Below are 19,324 nucleotides of genomic sequence, written 5' to 3'. Positions count from 1 at the left end.
CCTCGTGCTTTAATTGCTTTATTACAAATACTGCCATTAAACTTGAAACTGTACAATGGATAGATACTGATTTGGTCAATTAACTTTCGGTCAATAGTCATCTTTGTTAGTGTTGATTCGTTATTATATTTGCATTATGCTTTCATTGTAAGAATGCTATATATCTTGCCCATCATGACGACAAAATGAACATGATTTCAAACCGGTCTACCGTGTGGTTTGTCCAGTCCGACTTGAATTCTTTTGGAGTTAACATTTACACCATATTTAATTTGAAGTTGATATATATTTTTTATTAAGATTCGTATTTTTGGTCTGGCATATTTAATTGTACAAATTGTAAAATAATTTGTATTGTAAGCATGATTTAGATACAACTTAAATTTTTAAATTGACTTATTACATTTTAGGGCGTTAAGAATTACATTGAGGTCATGACATTCAAATATAAAAGTATGCAGTTTCAAAGTGTATTTTGTTTGGCCTCAAGGTGGTCACATTGTGATACCTTTTATATGCATTATTTTCATAAGACAGTTACTAAAATAGTGGAAATGTCCTTAATGATTATCTCCTGGCTGTGTAGGATTTATCAAAAACCAGAATATCACAAATATCCAAGAGAAATTCGCTGGGTTTTTTCACTAGTCGAAAGCAGGTTGGTCACATCTGGCACCTATAGAAATATCACATGCATTTCTGATATATGTGTACACATTGCAACTTGTATGTATAGACAACAACAACAACGTATGTGCACTGCATGGTTTATTTAACTGTTTAGTTTATATTTGGATTTTGTTCATCTCCAGATGCTGAAGACTTGGTTTTGAGCACGGGACAGGTATGCCAGGACAGCATGTCTGAAGTGCAAGCATGTGTCGAGTTCTGTGTGGAGCTGCACAAGTTCTACAATGTGGACCTGTTCCAGCGAGGGTGAGTTGTTACCAAGATATAATGCACACGGAATAAAACTACAGTAAAACCTTGGATTGCGAGCATAATTCGTTCCGGAAGCGTGTTTGTAATCCAAAGCACTCGTATATCAGTTGTGATCACGTGACGCTCGGCAGACAAAGCGTATACGTACTACTCGTATTGCAAGACCTTGCTCATTTATCAAATTAATATTTTTGTTACAATTTTTGCTCGTTTTGCAAAACACTCGCAGACCAAGTTACTCACAATCCAAGGTTTTACTGTATAACAAAATAAAACATTGGCAGGAGACTCCAGACTGCTCTTCAGTCAGACCTTGTGATTTACCAATTCCCCCACAGATGCAAATGGTTGTACTGTACTGTCTCCACTTCCCTATAAGTGATAACTTACTGCTTGATTGAAATGTATTGCTGGACTGCAAATTTAAAAAAAATGTCTATGTCCTGCTCAATTGATTAAAGTTATTTTTTTAAACAAATAAACAGCTGTTGACTTTAATTTGAAAAAAAAATTGTTTGCATGATGCAGTGAATCAAAACACATGGGATTTTGGATATGATGCCAGCACAAAATGGCATGCCAGACCTTCAGATACCTTCACAGGGTCCTCAACATCTCTGTTATAACTCTCGGCATATTTCCTAGAAAAATGAATAGGGAGGTGTAGGAATAAAATGTATTTTTTTGTAAACTGGCTTTGTAAATGCTTTGTTTTTTAGATATTTCATGTGCTCCATTATGCTGTTGGACTATCTATTGTAATGTTGGTACTTTGTGTAAAGGGTCAATCGAAAGACAAATCCTATGAGAATGTATTTTCTAAAATACGATACTTAAATTGAAACTCAGGAAATGTTAGTTACAGAAGGACTTTTATTATATTTAAGAAAGTCAGTAAACATGAAATATTTCATCAACAAGAGATGTAAAAATATAAAAAACAGCCACTCTATTTGTAAGAAGATTGAATACAGTGCATTATATGCCCATGAGACTCTTAAATATTGGTCAACATTTTTTCTATTCAAAATGAAAAATGGTTCACTTTGCTACAGACAGATGTTGGCACTGTGCCTCCAACCATTCCAAAGGTTTTAAGGAAATAATTCTGCCTCAGTTTACCCACAGCTCTTTCAATCTCTTGACCACAAAAGTGAACACCATTCCAGAGAGTATAAATTACACTTTTGCAGTCACCACGATAGGGTTCCATTGAGTTGTTGCTTTTGTCCTATTAAGTCAGTTACATTCAGTAGAGCTTAAAGTTGTTTGATTAAGTTGGTTGTATTCTTAACATTGATCGTGAATAGCCTTCCTATAGCTGAGGTTCTATAATGAGGCATGGACAGATTGAATGAATATGTACATCTTGGAAAAATGTTTTAGAAACGGAATGTAATTAAAATAATTAATTCACTATAACATACATGCGTTTTCAGTGTTGTAAGACAATAGAATGATTATATAATTCATTTTGAATTCTATACATTTTGGATTTCATCTTTCACAATAATTGTTGTGTTTATTGTTACTTGATTTTGTTCCTGTCTTTTACAGACTTTATCAGATTAGAGTGTCTTTGAAACTGCCGCCAAGGATTCCACACAAAGTAGATGCGATTCTTATTCAGTCTGAAGGTAAGATGACTGACAACCCTGCACAAACACAGTGGCACACTTTCCTGAAATGTCTTATTACATTGTCAACGTGTGCCTGTGTATGAAATATATGTAGCGGCTATGTTAATTTTGTTATAGCAATCAGCCAGCAAATCGTTGCTCGTGATTCCGCCGACCAGAACCGTAACATTTCCGGCAGAGCTTTTCCAGTCACCTCCACGCTCAAGCATCATCACAGCCCTTGGTCTCATGACATTGTCTCTGAAATATGGTGCTGGTCGAATGAATGTGCTTATTAGTATAATTTTATTTTTATTCTGGCTCATTTATGGGCTGTTGGTGTCATCACATACAGCACAACACCTTTGGCCTTGACCTCTCCTTAGGTTAATTTGGCTAGATTTGAAGCTTTCGTGACTGCAATGATTCATATTCTTAGGTTTTTTCGGTAAAGTCACGTAGGTAAAAAACATTAAAAAGTAAAATAAAATAAAAATCACGACGTTTCGGAGGCAACACAGCTGTCGTGGCTGTGACGGTACCACCTGAAGACGGAAGCTTGTGTTGCCTCCGAAACGTCGTGATTTTTATTTTATTTTACTTTTTAATGTTTTTTACCTACGTGACTTTACCGAAAAAACCTAAGAATATGTTAATTTGGCTTTTAATGAAAACCTGGTGGGTTCTCACTATGCTAGAACTCCAGAGGCTAATATTTTAAATCATGCTGCTGTATTGTCTGTGGTAGTCTAAATACGTTTAATGCAATAGTTTTGTGCTGTCTAACCGATGTATCGTTTTTTAGTTATACAATGAAATAAAGTATCTAATCATGGGACCTCCTTTGCCAGTACCAAAATATGATAATAGGGTTTTCCCCTTTTTTCTGGCAACAAAACAGGTGTTAAGATGTTAAAACACCAAACTAAAACCTTTTTCAAGGAATCATGTTTGCATTAACCACAATGCTTGTGATCAGTATGCAAACAAAAAATATACTCTAAGAACAATGCATATATTATCAGAGTATATTTTTTGTTTGCATTCTGACCACAAGCATTGTGGTTCATGCAGACACGATTGATTGTTAAAGCTTTCAGTTTGGTGTTTTAACATCTTAACACCTGCTTTGTTGCCAGAAAAAAGGGGAAAAACCTATTATGAAATAAAGTAGTCGCTAAAGGTTAGTCTTATCTTCTAGGAAATACCTTAAATAGCTCTACTTCTAATATATTGATGGGATTCAGTATTTTAACCATACGCATCTTCCTACGTGCATTCGCATATTGTTTAACACTTTAAACATTTTAATGTTCGATTTAATCAATGCATGATGTTGTACAAATCCGTCTGCATCACTATCATCTTGCTTCGACTAATGTATCTTATTGTAATATTCACAAATAACATTCACTTGTATGTCAGTAGTTCATGCAAGCACTGTAGATGTTACTCATATACAAGCAGGTGGTGATTGCACTATGTAATGTATGGCGTGTTTCCTTATACAGTGGTACCCCGGAGATCGAACTTAATTCGTTCCAGAAGGCCATTCGAACACCAAATAAATTTTACCCATAAGAATTAAAGTAAATGACATTAATTGGTTCCAGACACAAGAAATAAATGAACATTGAACTTCACTTTACCTGTAGTAAGGAGAGTTGATGGCTTGAGTGGAAGGTGGTGAGGAGGAGGAGGTGGTGGTGTCATTGTATGGAAGGGGAGTCGCCTTTGTCTGGGCAAGCGTCATGCACGCTGGCCATAAGCGTCTCAGCCGTACAGGTTCTTTCAAGTCGCGATTGCCCGTTCGACCTCCGAATTTTGTTCGGTTTCCGGGGCAAAAAATGTTCGGAAATATCGTTCGAACACCGATTTGTTCGAGTGCTGGTGCGTTCGATCTCCAAGGTTCTACTGTATTTGTGTTAATATTTCAAATATTTTGAGGATATACATGCAAAGCTTATTAATCCCTTCAGAGAGATACTCCACTTTGGTCCTGTTAATTATTTATATAGAACATTATTTTTGGATTGTTTCCAGTATTACTCCTAGTTGTTTAACAACATTGTTGGTAATTCACCTTTTCCGCTTGAAAACGACATTGACCATACATTACTAATGACCACCTCTTGCCCATTAGGAAATAGTGTGACGTACAGTCTTAGAATGTCTGTTTAATGGACCTCAACTAAATACACAATGTACCCTCAAACTGCACCAGTTGTACACCTGCCCTGCACCTGTAGCTGTTAAATGTATTTCATAGAGCTAAACATGCCTGCATCCAGTGTGAAATTTGTACTTCTGTAGTTATATCTTTTTTATTCACTCGATGGTGGTATTGGACCATCAAACAAGTGCACTTGAAACAACTGGACATGATATAGAACACCCTGCCTCAGCAGCGCTCCCGCTATACATTTTTTTCCTGCCTCAGTAGCTCTCCCGCTATTTTTTCACCTGATGACGATTGCTTGTGTTGCGATCGAAATGTCGTGATATTTTATCATTTTTTAGTATTATTTTTCTATCTACGTGGCTTTACCGAAAGACCCAAAGAATATGATGAATTCCTGCAGTCACGAAAGTTTTAAGTCAAGATTTAACTGGAGATGACTTTAGAAAAAGTATTCTGCACACCCTTGTGCTGCACCACACCAGTTGGGACACTGTCCTCGACTAAATAGTAAAAAGAATAAATGATTTCCTGCTCAAATGAGCATTGGGGAGGTGCTCATCTCCTGTTTTTAAAGCCCTGTACCAGTCGTACAATTTACACATTCCAATGGCAAGGGGTGAATTTATCCACAGAACAACCACTGTTGACTTTCCCACAAAGTGGCACCTATTACACGCTTTCTATTAACTCACTCTGTTGTTGTCATTGTATCTTCAAATCTTGTAACTAAATTTTAACCCACTTCCCAATGTGTTATCGACTGCAAACTTGGGACACTTATGTCATACTGATGACAATACTATATTCTATGATTTTAAAAAAATGTAAACAATGTTTTTTATATGTTATGTTTCGGCTTGGGTCTAATTATCTACGGTCAACTGATGTTGGCTGTAAATCACCACGGTCCCTTACGTTATGGCAAGCTTCGGGGCCACTTCCTAGAGTCGTGGAGTTCTTCCATTACTAGTTGGATACATTTCATTAAAGCGTGTTTTTTAAAAGTTTTTGTAAATATTACTTATTTTATTTACTCTTTAGAGATGATGGGTTGAATCAACCCCCATCCAGAATTTTAACTTGCAGCCTTGTGATTGGAAGCTGCTCACTTTATCACTCAGCCACTTGGCTGTGGATTGACTCAGCCCATAATTCCTGTGGGGTCTATCATAGGTTTTGCAATAGTACGCTTATATGTGTAACATAAACCTTAAAGGTACACGTTATTTCTATCACTGATGGCCCATTTAATATGTATAATGAAGAGGCTTCAAATGCTTGTGAAGTGATGCACAGAAATGTATGTGTGTGGCCTGGATGAATGTGTTTAATATGATTAATGATTTTCAATGCACCATACATTTTCAGTGAACAATAATCAGAATAAGACACATGTTCAAAAGCTATCCATGTGTATACTTTAAACATTAACATTATACCTTACAATTAATACAAACCATGGTTAATACAATATTGTTCAACACACAAGCAGTGTTTGCATTGATGCAATTCAAATGAAACAATGTCATTTGAAGGCAACCACATCTAGCACACAATGAAACGTATCATGCCTTGTTAAAATTACTCTCAATAGAAAAAAAAATCAAAGCAGCAATGTGTCGTGGTGGGGTTTTTACAGCAGCATAAACTTGATTGGCAGTGGCCTTTGTGGCTGAAAATACTTGAAAGGGTTATGCGCCGGTGACGGTGCTGACGTAAATGTTTAATATTTAATGAGCGATAGCAAAGCAAGTGAACTTTCCTTTCAGAATGTGTTTTTCAATCAAAACCATTGAAGTTTATGGAATGATAGATGTGCTGTGAAATGTGTGTTGTTTAAAGCGTTGGTTGCGATTGCTTCGGGAAGTTCAGATGACTCGCATTGAATCCCCCCCCCCCTGGTTAACGTACAAAGATTGAGGCATGGAATCACCTTCTGTAATTTTACAGAGCATGCACTGAACACAGTGTGACAATTCAAGGATGCCAGAAACAACTGGATAACCAAGCATGTTTTAAAGAATGCCTTTATCATAACGTTCCAGCACAATTTCAGTTTATGGATGTTTAGCTTCCTATTTCACATGTGATGACGTGTAACAAAAGTACACTTATGACAGCATAATATTTCTCCCTTGTTAGATTTTGCTTCCTGTATGCAACATTTTATCCTGAAAAAAGAGGTAGTACTGTCGCATGGGGGTAATGCACACGGTCGTGACTGCGAATAGATACATGTACACCAGCCAATGGGACAGGATGTGACATATTTTTAATCGCAGCTCTCATTACCTTAACCGAAGCAGAATAAAAAGTAAATGTAATGGATATCTTTACCAGAACATGCATCAGAGAAATCAAGCCGAAGCTTTGCAGTCTTGTTTTTAGAATTCGGAATTTCCAAAAGTACCTTAACCATCTCATGTTGTCTTTATTTCTTATTATTTTCAAGGAATTGTGAAGTGTGGTCTTTAACTTTAAGTCAGTCAACATGGCTGCACTCTCCACTCAAAAGAAAACCCATTCCCCAAAATATTAGCCTACAATTTTTTTTGCTTGTTAGGGTTGTTAAGCCATTCAGTCGTTTTACTTTCTTTGCCAGACTACTTGCAATCATGTCTGCACTATATTGCTGCTTATCTGCTGTCTGAATAATGCTTTTGCAGTATTAATTAAGTCAACCTTTCAGAGAATTACTGCTGCTTTAATTTGTTTGCCTGTGCGAACCCAAGTAAAGGTGTCTGGAATCCAATTATTCGTGTTACACGAGCGTCTCTTTCGTTTTCTGCCTTCATATGTGTGCCCTCAATTTGGTGGAGGGGCATTCTCATTGTGAGTGCGACATAGGTTTAATTCTAGCTTTGTTGCCTTGTCTCCTGAGATTATCTCTGCCTTAAGTGGGGTAGCTGGGGAAGTTCATGAAAGTGCCAACTGTGTGTGACATTAACCAGTTTTCAAGAGCATTCAGGTCTTTAGGGCTCCCTATTAACTGTATGTATTAGTCGTCACTGGAATACGGATTGACAAAAGGCTACTTGATGCAGTTCCAAGGAAACATTCTCAAGTCAAATCCCTTCTTGCTTCTTTAAATTGATAATTTTTGGCAAAACAATACTGTCACTGAACGTCTAAGCACCATCAAATGCTGTGGCTGCCAGAAATGTATTTTAAACAAGGCAATTTTGAATTGCAGGAAAAGCTGCGTTATCTGGCATCCATAGGGCATGGAGGGTGCCAGTTAATCACATATGCTGGTTATCTGAGTTACAAGCCTACATTTCAACTGATATAATAGATAATATCATCTTTTAACAGAGGTCGTGACCATTCAGTTGTAGAGCATTATAAATTGGTTGTAGAGTAGCAGTGGGGTCCGTTTACAATACAGCATACTAAGTCACGATATTGGACAAGCACGTGATCACAGTGGCGGATGTTTACAATTGAGTCTGCCGCTAGCCACACCACTCAACAGTCCTGAAGCTCCTCTAAACAACAGATCTATGAGAAGAGCACGGAAAGATGCTGGGGATGGTTGCCAATTTTTTCCGGACACGTGAAGGAAGATTTGTATTGCCGTCTATGGCAGATGGTGGTGAATAAAGCATTTGGGATGGTAAACTGCCGGGGAACAGTGCTTTTACTATATTACAAGGTTTCTGGTATAACGGTCATTTACAGCATATTTGATTTGTTGAACAGCACCACATTTTTTCTCTCCCTGGTGCCATATTAAGCATGTATGTCAGTTATGTTGCACAGACTAGATAGAGCATTATGAGCAGGGCTTTCCAGCTGGTACAGCAAGTACCTTTGCTGGGTCATAATGATTAAAGGGTTAAGAATTCCACTTTTTGCCTTAACACATTAACAGATTGAGAGCCCTTTCAAGACGGATCTGCAGATGGGTATTGATTTCTAAATAGTTGTTTTTTTAAAGTATTCTATTCTTTGGTTCTTTCGGTAAAGTCACGTAGATAGAAAACCAAAGAATATGAATTCCTGCAGTCACGACATTTTTAAGTCAAAATTTTAAGTATTCTCTCCTTATGTTTCAAGATTACTTAGTATACATATTTAATGAATGCTTGCACTTTTTGCCATTGCATTCTAATAAAAGTAATTGAAAATGTAACAAAAGACGAACAAAATTGGCCTAATGTTTTTTTTATTCTTAGACTTTTTGCCATAATGTAGGACGCAATGTGCAGAAAGTCTTGAATTTCAACAGGCGTAGTGGCGCCGAGGGGACATTCACGCTGCACGTCGAGGGAAGCCAGGCTAAAAATGGCATTGTGCTTGGTAGCATTTTATATGGGTTTTATATAGATAAGGCACACAAGGGCATTTGGATTCCAGTATGAAGCGCACCTTCTTTTGGTAGAATGAGAGAATGATATTGTTGATGGTGTTTGACCATGACAGCACACAGTGGCAGTGTATTGTAAACATTGTGTTCAGATAGGAATTTTTATTTTTCCTGAACACACAGTAGTTTTGTGTTCGTTTCAGAACAGTGCAGCCTCAGTGCTGCGTATCCATCTGTCAACCTTGTACTTGTGAAAGCCATGCCTCTTGACATGCCCAGGAAGTAATTAGCTGCCATCACTATGATTATACAGTCATGTCTTTATATCTCATCGACATGATAGCATGTGTGATGTGTTTAAATATCACATGTAATAGCAGTTATGTTTTACAATATAATCATTGCATGCAGTGTAACACCTCCACATAATACTTAACTTTTAATATTAATTTAAAACATATTTGGTCGGATATTGAATGTTTTCACCAAGTGTCTTTCTACCCCATGTAGTAATGGTACTTATCTCAATTAGTGGCCCTGAACTCGTAGAATAAATTACATTTTCAAATGCAGGGGGAGCCAGTTTATGCATAGGAATCATTATTATACTAATTAATATAAGCAGACATTGTTTAATCATGGCTATGGCTTTGTGTGTGATGCACTGTGCGTGTAATGTGAACTCTATATTAGTGACTGTCCCATGCCTCCTCTTTGTTCACTGCCAGTAATTCTTTGAAGCCAAATGAGTGCCATTCATCATCACTCAGTGTTACTCACCTTCTTTACTTGGGCTAATTATGTATTCATTAGTCTTGGTGATCTTACCTTCTTAACTGTAGTTTTATTGTATACTCTTTTCGTAGTTTTTCTCGTATTAAATGCAGGTGTAGTGTTTATATGATTAACTTTGAGGTTGGACCTATATATGGTGACTTGCATCACCGGTTTACAGTTGTTGCATGGAATACTTTTGTGAGAAGTCTTATTTGAAAGTCGAGATGGGTCTTTGCGTATGTTGTGCTTTACTTATTTAAGCTGGACTCCTTGTTCATAATTTACTAACACGTCAGAGGTAACATTAGCATTGTAGTTATTAAAATGCCAAATGCATTAAATAATATAGCAGTACGACTCATATTATATAAGTTAAGATTGAATTAAACAAACCTGTTCTAATATATATTAAATCTTCGGTATTGTGAGTGCTCTTATCTTTTTTCAAGAATTTTCCATTCCATTTAATTGTTTCACGGTATATGCATGAAATCACCTGGGTAGGCTTTTAACATGAAACCGAAAGTCTGTCTTGCCAGGCAATTATCCCAATTAGTCGCTGAGATTCAAGCATGCCTTTTTACGCCTCTGACATTCTGTGCACGCTATAAAACATTCATGTTTAATGTTCTGTGAGAAAAAAATACGTGATTGGTTGAAGGCTGTCTGCTTTGTTCGCACAGCTCGAATTTACTGTAATCATTGCTGTGTTCAACATGTCGATTTCTGTTCAAAGCCACGGTTAAAATTATACGTGTAAGTTTTTATAGCTTCAGGAAAAAATATTCAGAAATATTTAGAAGTTATCCTTTTGGCCATTACCAAGTGTGAATTTTACGTTCTGGCAGTTAATTGAAAAGGTCACCAAAGGAAATGATATTTAATGCTTTTCCCTTTTCAATATGGATTATGGAAAACCTTAACTATGAAGGTGAGAATGGTTGATAAATTTGTGCTGTTTATGTCAGAAAATGTCAGCAGGGAAATGAGGTTATGCTCATTACAGCATTTTTTAAAATATATGTTAGTCACGATAATTACAGTGCTTGTTTTCCCACCAAAGCCTAAGTCTCAATTTCAGTTCAATAATTTGTGCAATGTCTGGACAATCTTGATTTGAACCTTTCGTGACTGCAGCAATCCATGATGATGGACGCTTGTGTTGTGCCCGGAACGTCCATGATGATGGATGCTTGTGTTGCGCCCGAAACGTCGTGGTTTATTTTATTTTATACCTACGTCACTTTACTGAAGAACCAAAGGGTATGAATGTCTGGACAATTTCGGTTTTGATAATTTATTTAATATTACAAACTGGATATCCTCGGGGGAGGGGGGGAGACCTCTTCTCTCTACTCTTAGTGGATAATACTCAAAATGTGCACATTATCCAGAAAATTACTTGCTGTACTGCCTGCAATTGACATGTTCATGCCATGTAGGTGGGTGTAAAATTCACAAGCTCACAGGCATACATCAATACGCTTTGGCCCTTTGTGGTTCTTTTTTTTTACAACGGCAGTATGTTTAAATATATTGATCTAATCATGCATTCATTTAGAAGTGCATTGAACGCAATGTTGTGACGTTATAGTTTTTTTGTATTGGGGATTTCACTGTATGGTGCTGGCCCGGGAGGGCCGTGGTGTTCGATGTACTTACGTCGCGGACAGCACCGTGTGGATTGCTGTGTGAGGCCGGCTCTAACACAGCACGGCGTGCAATGCACCGTCATCGCGTACACTCCGTAGGTGGGTTTAGTACCAGCCCTAGCGGGGCTTGGTGAGCACTGGGATAGCGTAGGCACCACGCATGGCGTGTAGTGCGAGCGCCCACAAGGGGGAGCGGGAGAGTGTCAGCCCAGGGGCAGGGTTGCCCCGGGCCATGGCACTCTGGTTGACCCCATAGACACGTGATCTGTAGTGTCCACAGAGAAGGCACCAGGTTGGGAGGGCTAGGGGGTGATCACGTGTCCAGGGAGAGCTCTCGAGAGGGAGCTAGAACGCTCGAGAAGGCAGGCGGGGCCGAGGGAGGATATAAGGTGGGTCCCTGAGAGGGATCGGGGTCGCGTCGTTCTACAAGCTGGAAGCTCTACGTCCTACGAGGCATCAACACATGGCCGGGGACCCGAGTGTGGGTCTGACTCTTCGTAGCTGTAACTCCTACGTATCGTGTAGTTAGCTGGGTGGTCACCACCCTAGGCTATATCTGGTAAAGGGGCAGTTACCGCTTTGTATATGCGTGTTACAATAAATGTGTTGCCTCTAAAGAATAACGCCTGCGACTCAGTTGGACTCACTACATGTATGCATGGGATGTTTGATGTACTGTACAGTTGCATCGTGTAACATGTAGGTTTTCTTTTTCTGCAGGTAATGAACTCATCTTTCCTGCCTCGGTGCATGATAACCTGGTCTGCAGCAAGACATTTTTAATCCTCTATAAAAATGAAGAAGTCGTCCTCAATGAAGTCATTCTCCTTAAAGCCCTGCTCCTCGTGGACAGCAAAAAGGTTAAAAAAGTGTTTAAAGGACAATAACTTGTCTCCATAATCGAGAGTAGAATGGTTTGCTATGTGTAATTTAAAACATTTTAAAATAATTAAAAGGCCTATAATAACTTAGCAATGTATGTCTTTACACAGGAAATCCTCTAAGTCCCAGTACACATTTTGAATATGGTTCTAACTTGGATGTTTGGCTATTTTTTTCTGGATTATTTATTTGGGTAGAAACCAGCAATACCTGGAGAATACCCAGGCGTGTTGGTTTCTTAATTGCAGTCCCAACCTGTCGGCATCCAACTTGCTATACTGCCCCCCCCCACCCCCCAACCATCTCATTGCCAGGCAGGTGTGTGTGTGTCTCGCACCCATGGCCCTGCTTCGAAATAGCTGGATTATGAGCATGATCCGCTGCACCTGCTGAAAACGTATACATGCCAAAATAAAATGTTACTCATTACTAATGAATAATTCATAAAGGGAGCCGGCAATACATAAGCAACAAAGTATCAATGCATTCACTGAAAGCTCAGGTTCTTGGCAGGCCACTTACAAAGATTTTACTTTTCCAAAAGTTAACATGTATTATTTAATGATGTGTAAAATTTCATTTAGAAAAGCACATTCTTTATCAACCCATGTAGTGAATTCGACCAAGTTTATCTTGGGGCCAATTTCAGGTATAACCTTTAATGACTTTTTGAATATGGACATTCCATTACCCTAGATCACCCAGCTTCATTTGATATTTTTTTAAATGTAAGCCACATCATTTTTTCTGTATTGTATTTGAAGAATGCTGATGCAATTTAAACAATTTGATATTCACACGTTTGGCCATACTTTGCTTCATTTTCAGGTCCAAGAATCTTTGAATGATGTGTGCTTCCAGATTGTGGTCGATCTGTATTTCACGGATGGAGACTTTGCGTAAGTATTCAGCAGTTTCGTCCTAGCACTTTAAACTGTTTTGAAACTTGGTGATGACTTTTATAGCCCGCAATAGCCGACAACAAAACAAACGAGAAAAAAAATACTGGTGGTAACGTGTATACTTGTGGTAACGTGACAACGTGTACACACTCAGTACTTTGCAAGAACAACATTAGTGCCCACCCACTGTGGTCAAACCAGTAATTTCATTGCATTCATATTTTTGCTTTCTCACCATTCTTGCAAAAATGGTAACACTCCCACCTCCTTACCATCCATTTTAGCTCTCTCCCTGCAGGGCATAAATACTGTAAAGGACACTCCTTTAAGTCATTGTAAATGAGTGCTCATATGCAGGTACAGTGCAAATATTCAGGTGTCACTGGCGAGTCTCTTGCAGGGACAGGCAACATTTGTTTTTCTGTTTAGGTGTTGTAATATTGACACACGTCAGGGACTTTTCACAGGATGAATTGGCTTTCGAGGTGGCTGTGTAGTTGGTGGCGTTTTTTCCCTTCGCAACCTTTGTATTTAAGCTGCCTGCTCTGAATAGAACCTGACAATGGCACTATTGCATAGGGAGCCAAATTGTTCAATATCGTGTCTCGGTAGTTACCAGCAAGTGCCTTATAAATGGCATCAAGCAATGCCCCACGGGTAAAATGACTGCTTTGTTAACTGAAACCCTTGCGGCTCCAACTGGTAATGGGCAGGGACAACTTGCTCCATGGTACAAGGGCAAATATTATTTGAATAACTTTTGTTTCTTAAATTAGTGCACATAAAAGTCGATGCGACAAAACGGTTAAGTCAACGACACATTAATCAATTAAAATGTATTCTTACACTCATAATGCACGTATAGAACAGCGAGTAACACATTGTTATTTTAATTCCTGTAGTTTGCATGCAATTGTTAATGTGAACCCTGCAGTCACTAGATATGCTACAGTGGTTTAAAATAATATAATCTTGAATCAAATTGTGAGCCATAAATTAACATTCAAATTGCAAGGGGTGAAAGCCATTACATGCTCGGCCAAGCATCTCTGCTCAAATTAGTATTGCTTGGTATTCTTGTACTCCTAATTGCAAAGGCAAGGGCTACCCTTTATAGATTTGTAATGCGAGCGTAAATCGGGTTGTTGCTGGGCTCTGGCCCAATCACACGGCCCGGGGTATTGGGGGGCGGAGCCTGGTATGCGGGGCGTGTGGGAGGGGCCACCGTTCACCTCGGCTCCAATGGGAGGTGAGGTGAATGGGGGCGGAGCCAGCAGGGCAGTATGGAAAGCCGGATCTGACGATCTGGAAGGGGAGGAGTCAGGGTCACATGGGGGGAAAGGATATAAGTGGGAGCCCGGAAGAGATCGGGGTCAGTTGGGGAAGTTAAGAGTCTGAGCCACGTTGGGTGGTGAGAGAGATCCGCGCCATCGGCCACGTGGCCGAAGGACCTCAGCACGCCGTCGGCCAGCGGTGTGCGGAGTGTGGGAGTAGAGGAGCTAACGGAGGAGCGTGCGCGGCACGTGAGAGGAGTCGCTGGTCCCTTATCAGGACCAGCGGGGTGTGAGGAAGAGTGGAGGAGCTGACGAGGGAGCGCGTGCGGGGCGCACGCGAGACGACGCTGGTCCGCGGAGGAGACCAGCGGGGTGCGGAGAAGAACCTAAATAAAAGACAAGCGGAGACCAGCAGTGCCTGACAGTCTTTTATTACAGATTGATAATTGTTGGTGAAAATAACAGTATCTTGGCCGTTTTAGGACGTTTTCATTTCAATGTTTGGTCAATTCATGAGTGACGAAATCTTTGTGATCGTCAATCCTGAACTCCAAAGTGCTGCATTACACGCATGTGCCACCGCATGTCTGTGGCCCAGAACAAAAACATGCATGATTGTTTTCTTAGAATAGTATATAGTAATTAAAGTTTGCAGTCTATGACTTTTAAAAGTTATTTAATTGTTAGAAAATATCATGGAAACACTAAACATTCTTCCAAATGTATAATATTTGTAAAATGTTCAGTAAACTTTCAGTCATATGTGTGCATGTGTGTGTGTATTCGCGCATAATCTAATGAAATTACATTCATTTTTTGTTAGAACATCAATATTTGTCAGCCTTAATCACAAATAAGGAGCTTTGTAAAAAAATATTATTCTGCTTGGCACACCAATCTCATCTGACTTGTCATGGAATGGCTCATTGGATGGCTTTATTATGAATCCGGCTAAGGAGGCAACATCTTCTTTAACAATTGTTACAATTATACAAAGCACAAATTCGCCCAGAAGTTGTAATTCTGCTTGCAATTTTGTGGCAAATTACCCGCATCCGAACCTTGCTGTACTTGATGTAATTCAACCTAAAGCAGTCGGGTAAATTGATGATCCAGTCCTCACTAAGTTTCTCTAGTCACTCGCTTACCAGTGTTCGGTCACTTATTACTCTTTTATCGCGACTACCCTGGTTCCTGCTCCCATGAACTTCACTCATTGCTTTCTCCTCTACCAGACTCACTGTTGATTCTCGTCTATACTTGTTTCAACCACTGCACTGAATTTCAATCTACTTCTCTATCTGCTTCTTCCCACACAATGCTCAACTTGGGAATTCTCCCCCATCTCTTTGCCCATACTCTTATGGCCGTGGTCAATTCAAGAAATATGTTAACTGTTATCTGTTACAACCTTAAGAGTGTTCTTTGTTGTTGGCCGCTTGGCATTTGAACCTTTGGGCCTGTGCTCAGCCAAAGTATAATCTAGTAACAAAAAAGTGGCCTGCTATTACTGCATTCGGTAAGCTATGTGTAGGCATCAAAACATAATTCATTGACGCATAACACAGCTAACATTTTTATTGCCAACTGTATGGCAGTGCTTAAGTTGGCTCATAAATTGCACGATGTGGTATACTGCTGCAGCAATTTACATACAATTATGGTTCTTTGGTACACAAAGCTTGCAAGTAAATGTAGTGTAAGTTACATTCCATTTTGCTATAAAATAAAAAAAATCCAACGGTTGCTGTGAGGCTTTTTTAGCCTCAAGTATGAAGGGGCAATATAAACTTTCTTGACTTTTTTATTTAAAGGAGATTTTCTTAATATTTTCTGTAAATATAAATGTAGCTTTGTGGTGTTTGTATTATTTTCCATGACATGGTGTTATGTGTGTCCGATATTGTTTATAGTTTAATCCGTTTGTAAAACGTATATAGATTTGCACATAAGGGTAATCAATGTTTAGCTTTCTGGATGTATACTTGTTCATTATAGTTTTAAATATAAACAAATGAATTGCTTTTTTTTCTCCACTCATTTATTGATTTGGAATTCAAGTTAGCTTTCACCCTTCATTCCTTCACCCATTCATTACATTTGACTGAAGGCAGGAGATGCAGGCATGTACAGGAATGCTTTAAAAGGGCCCCACGGATATAAATAAATCACGTGGGAATGCATGTGTGTGTGTATATATATACAACTTTTGTGGGGGTTTGTTTTTATCTTTCCTTTTTTTTTCTTGGTGTCATTTTGTGCATGTGCGCTGTTGCAGGCAAGATGACCTGTCGGCCATGCAGCTAATCAGCAGCCGCACACTCAAGATGAACTTCTCCCCGCCGCAAGGGCTGCACCACCACCTGCCGCTCATGTTCGACTATTTCCACTTGTCGGTGGTGTCGATGAGCGTGCATGCATCGCTGGTTGCGCTGCATCAGCCGCTGACGTGGTAAAACATTCATGGACATTGCCATTCGCTGAATTTGATAAATTACCTCTGAGTAAAATGCAAAATAGTGTGTGCATCAATCAGTCCTTACTCATGCATAGGTTTTCACTGTTTTTGCTGTGTAGCTCCTCGATGTGTCTTTGGGTAGTGCCGCTTGTTCGGCATGATGGGTCCAGTGTTTTTCTCCACTTTCAGAAAATGTATCCTAATTCCTCTTTATATGCTGTGTTACTTCACATTTGACATCACTTCCATTGCATAATGAATATTAGATTTTACAACCATCAATTGTGATGTATCCACTGCTGGTTAAAGGCCTCTCAAGCCCTCAATATTCCACATGGTTAAGCAATTTATTCATCCAAATAGCTCCTGATCACAAGCTGATCTCATTGTGTTATCTCCTTGGCTTGCATCCTCTCTCCTTTGGCTCTCGCTCTCATGTTATTCTCGTCATATGTCCTGCCCCAAGTCCACTTTAGTTCCTCAGCAGTTAATATGGTGTATATAAATTGTATTTGCTGTCAGATCCATTTGTATACTTATAATGTATCAGTGTAATTCCAAGCATGCACCTCACCAAGATTCTTTGCACACTTCTCAGCTTGTGTTTAATGTCCTTGATTGACCATGTTTGCAATCGCAGTCATTTAACAGCTAATTTATACTGACTGAAAACTTTCTTTAGGCACTATAGGTAACCCTTGGAAGGACCTGTAACACGTGATATAAGGGAGTGGACGTTTTTATTTCAGATTTGTATTGCAAAGAATGTATAAATCCCAGGAATTAAATATTCTTTTAGACAAAAAGGAAGTTTTTTACATCTGGTTTCCCTCGCTTTATTCCGGAGATGCGTTCAAAAAAAGGGCGCACTAAGCAAAACCGCACGAGACGGCTGCTTGTCAAGTAACGCACACAATGTTGTCCTGCGTTCATCCGCATAGCCACATATGACTGAATTAAAGCTGCAAAAAGTGAAATTTGTGTAGAAATAGGTTTGGCACTAATACACAAAAGCAGAGGGAAACCTGTATCATACTTTACGAAGTAAACACTGTCATTCAAATTATGAAAAAGGGAAAGTTCCTGGATTGATTTGGTATAACTGAGGACATCATCCATAGCAGCAGGACCAGTTGGTGAACCAAATTATGGGACCTGTTGATTAAATGTTTATAGATGAAATAAATATTTCAATTCTGGAATGATGTTTCAGTCATTTGTTTCTTCATGAAGCGTGGTAAAACTGACTTGAAATATTACGTCCCCATGAGCCTCCAATCGCATGTATTTAATGTTTTCGCGGAGATCTTTACAAGCAGAATAACGCATGTGCAATGTGTAAATGAAGTGACAATTTAACATTTTTGAAAAGTTGTATTTGAATGAAAGGTCACGCTATTATTGTTATTATTTATTACCCAGATAACCGCTGGTCTTTACAATACTACACAATGCAGTGGTCAAGTGTTAATAACAATGATGTGTATTATTGTGAAATTTATATCTGATTTTTCAGCTTCCAACGTCCACCCAAAAGCACGTGGCTGAACAAAAGCAGCCAGCCAACAAATCGAGAAGTCACAAACCCATCATTGGAGATGATTCTCTTTGGCCCCGGCTACGTGAAGCAGCTTGCAGCTGACGTAAGTCTGCCTTCTGCCAGAAAAGATCAAATGGACAATTGTGTTTGGATTCCCGCCAACTTGGCAGTGCCTGTCAGTGGTGAAATCCCTGCATGGCTTTTTCACCTGCTAATTTGATAAGGGTTTTTTTATCTAAGAAACTACATCCTCAGAAAGTTAACACTCAAAGATGAGAAAAATTACTTCAGGGCTAAACCAAAGGCAAACCAACATTTTCTAGGCTTTAGATGAAAACACATTACTTGGAACATTTTTTATACAGTGTTGACACAATGGAAGTTTTTGGTAAAAAAAAAAACACTGTATACTTCTGTGGCTGTCCTTATCACTTGAACATTTGGTATCATTTTAGAGTGCTACCTCGTGGTGTGTGTCAGCATGAGCAATGTATCTTTCAAAATGCGTTATCCTGCAAGAGACCTTAATACTGCCGTGGAATAATTCATCTTTGCATAACTTTCTTATTTTACATTTAAATACACTCGTTTACATAACTTTTTACAGCCATTTTTAGAGGTAATTGTGCATTAGAAATTTAGTTTCATTGCTTCTGGGTACAGAGCTGCTTAAAAATAATAAACCAGAGATTTTTTGATGACAAGTAGAACATTCGAAATATTATTTCTCTGCACCATTTTTAAAACATTCAAGTGGTATACATACATTAACAAATGGTCATTATGT

At 38.9% G+C, this 19,324-nt stretch overlaps 2 protein-coding genes across 10 annotated transcripts in view; one reads left to right on the top strand and one right to left on the bottom strand.

Moving 5' to 3' along the window:
* LOC144935837 (uncharacterized) overlaps positions 1-4,217 on the bottom strand; it is a 56,522-nt gene extending 52,305 nt beyond the window's left edge. Inside the window, exon 1 of the mRNA XM_078862634.1 lies at positions 4,211-4,217. The gene's annotated coding sequence lies outside the window, so the exon portion shown is untranslated. The remainder of the gene's footprint in view (positions 1-4,210) is intronic.
* The window catches only part of FAM135A (family with sequence similarity 135 member A), a 97,030-nt gene that overhangs the window by 2,996 nt on the left and 74,710 nt on the right, over positions 1-19,324 (top strand). For 8 of the 9 annotated variants that reach the window (XR_013637358.1, XR_013637359.1, XR_013637357.1 and 5 more), the window contains exons 2-7: positions 813-936; positions 2,500-2,579; positions 12,202-12,341; positions 13,192-13,262; positions 16,818-16,991; positions 18,514-18,640. Coding sequence is in view for 4 of the 9 variants with exons in the window: in XM_078862630.1 (XP_078718756.1) it covers positions 860-936; positions 2,500-2,579; positions 12,202-12,341; positions 13,192-13,262; positions 16,818-16,991; positions 18,514-18,640 (669 nt within the window). In the remaining 5 variants the exon portion in view is untranslated. Of the gene's footprint in view, positions 1-812; positions 937-2,499; positions 2,580-12,201; positions 12,342-13,191; positions 13,263-16,817; positions 16,992-18,513; positions 18,641-19,324 lie in introns of those variants that run through there. The other variant, XM_078862632.1, reaches the window with a different exon arrangement.

The sequence above is a fragment of the Lampetra fluviatilis genome, chromosome 14 (assembly GCF_964198595.1).
Source record: "Lampetra fluviatilis chromosome 14, kcLamFluv1.1, whole genome shotgun sequence".
NCBI classification, from domain to species: Eukaryota; Metazoa; Chordata; class Hyperoartia; order Petromyzontiformes; family Petromyzontidae; genus Lampetra; species Lampetra fluviatilis.
Note: the sequence above shows the minus strand (reverse complement) of the source record. Positions and strands in the feature narration are given on the sequence as shown.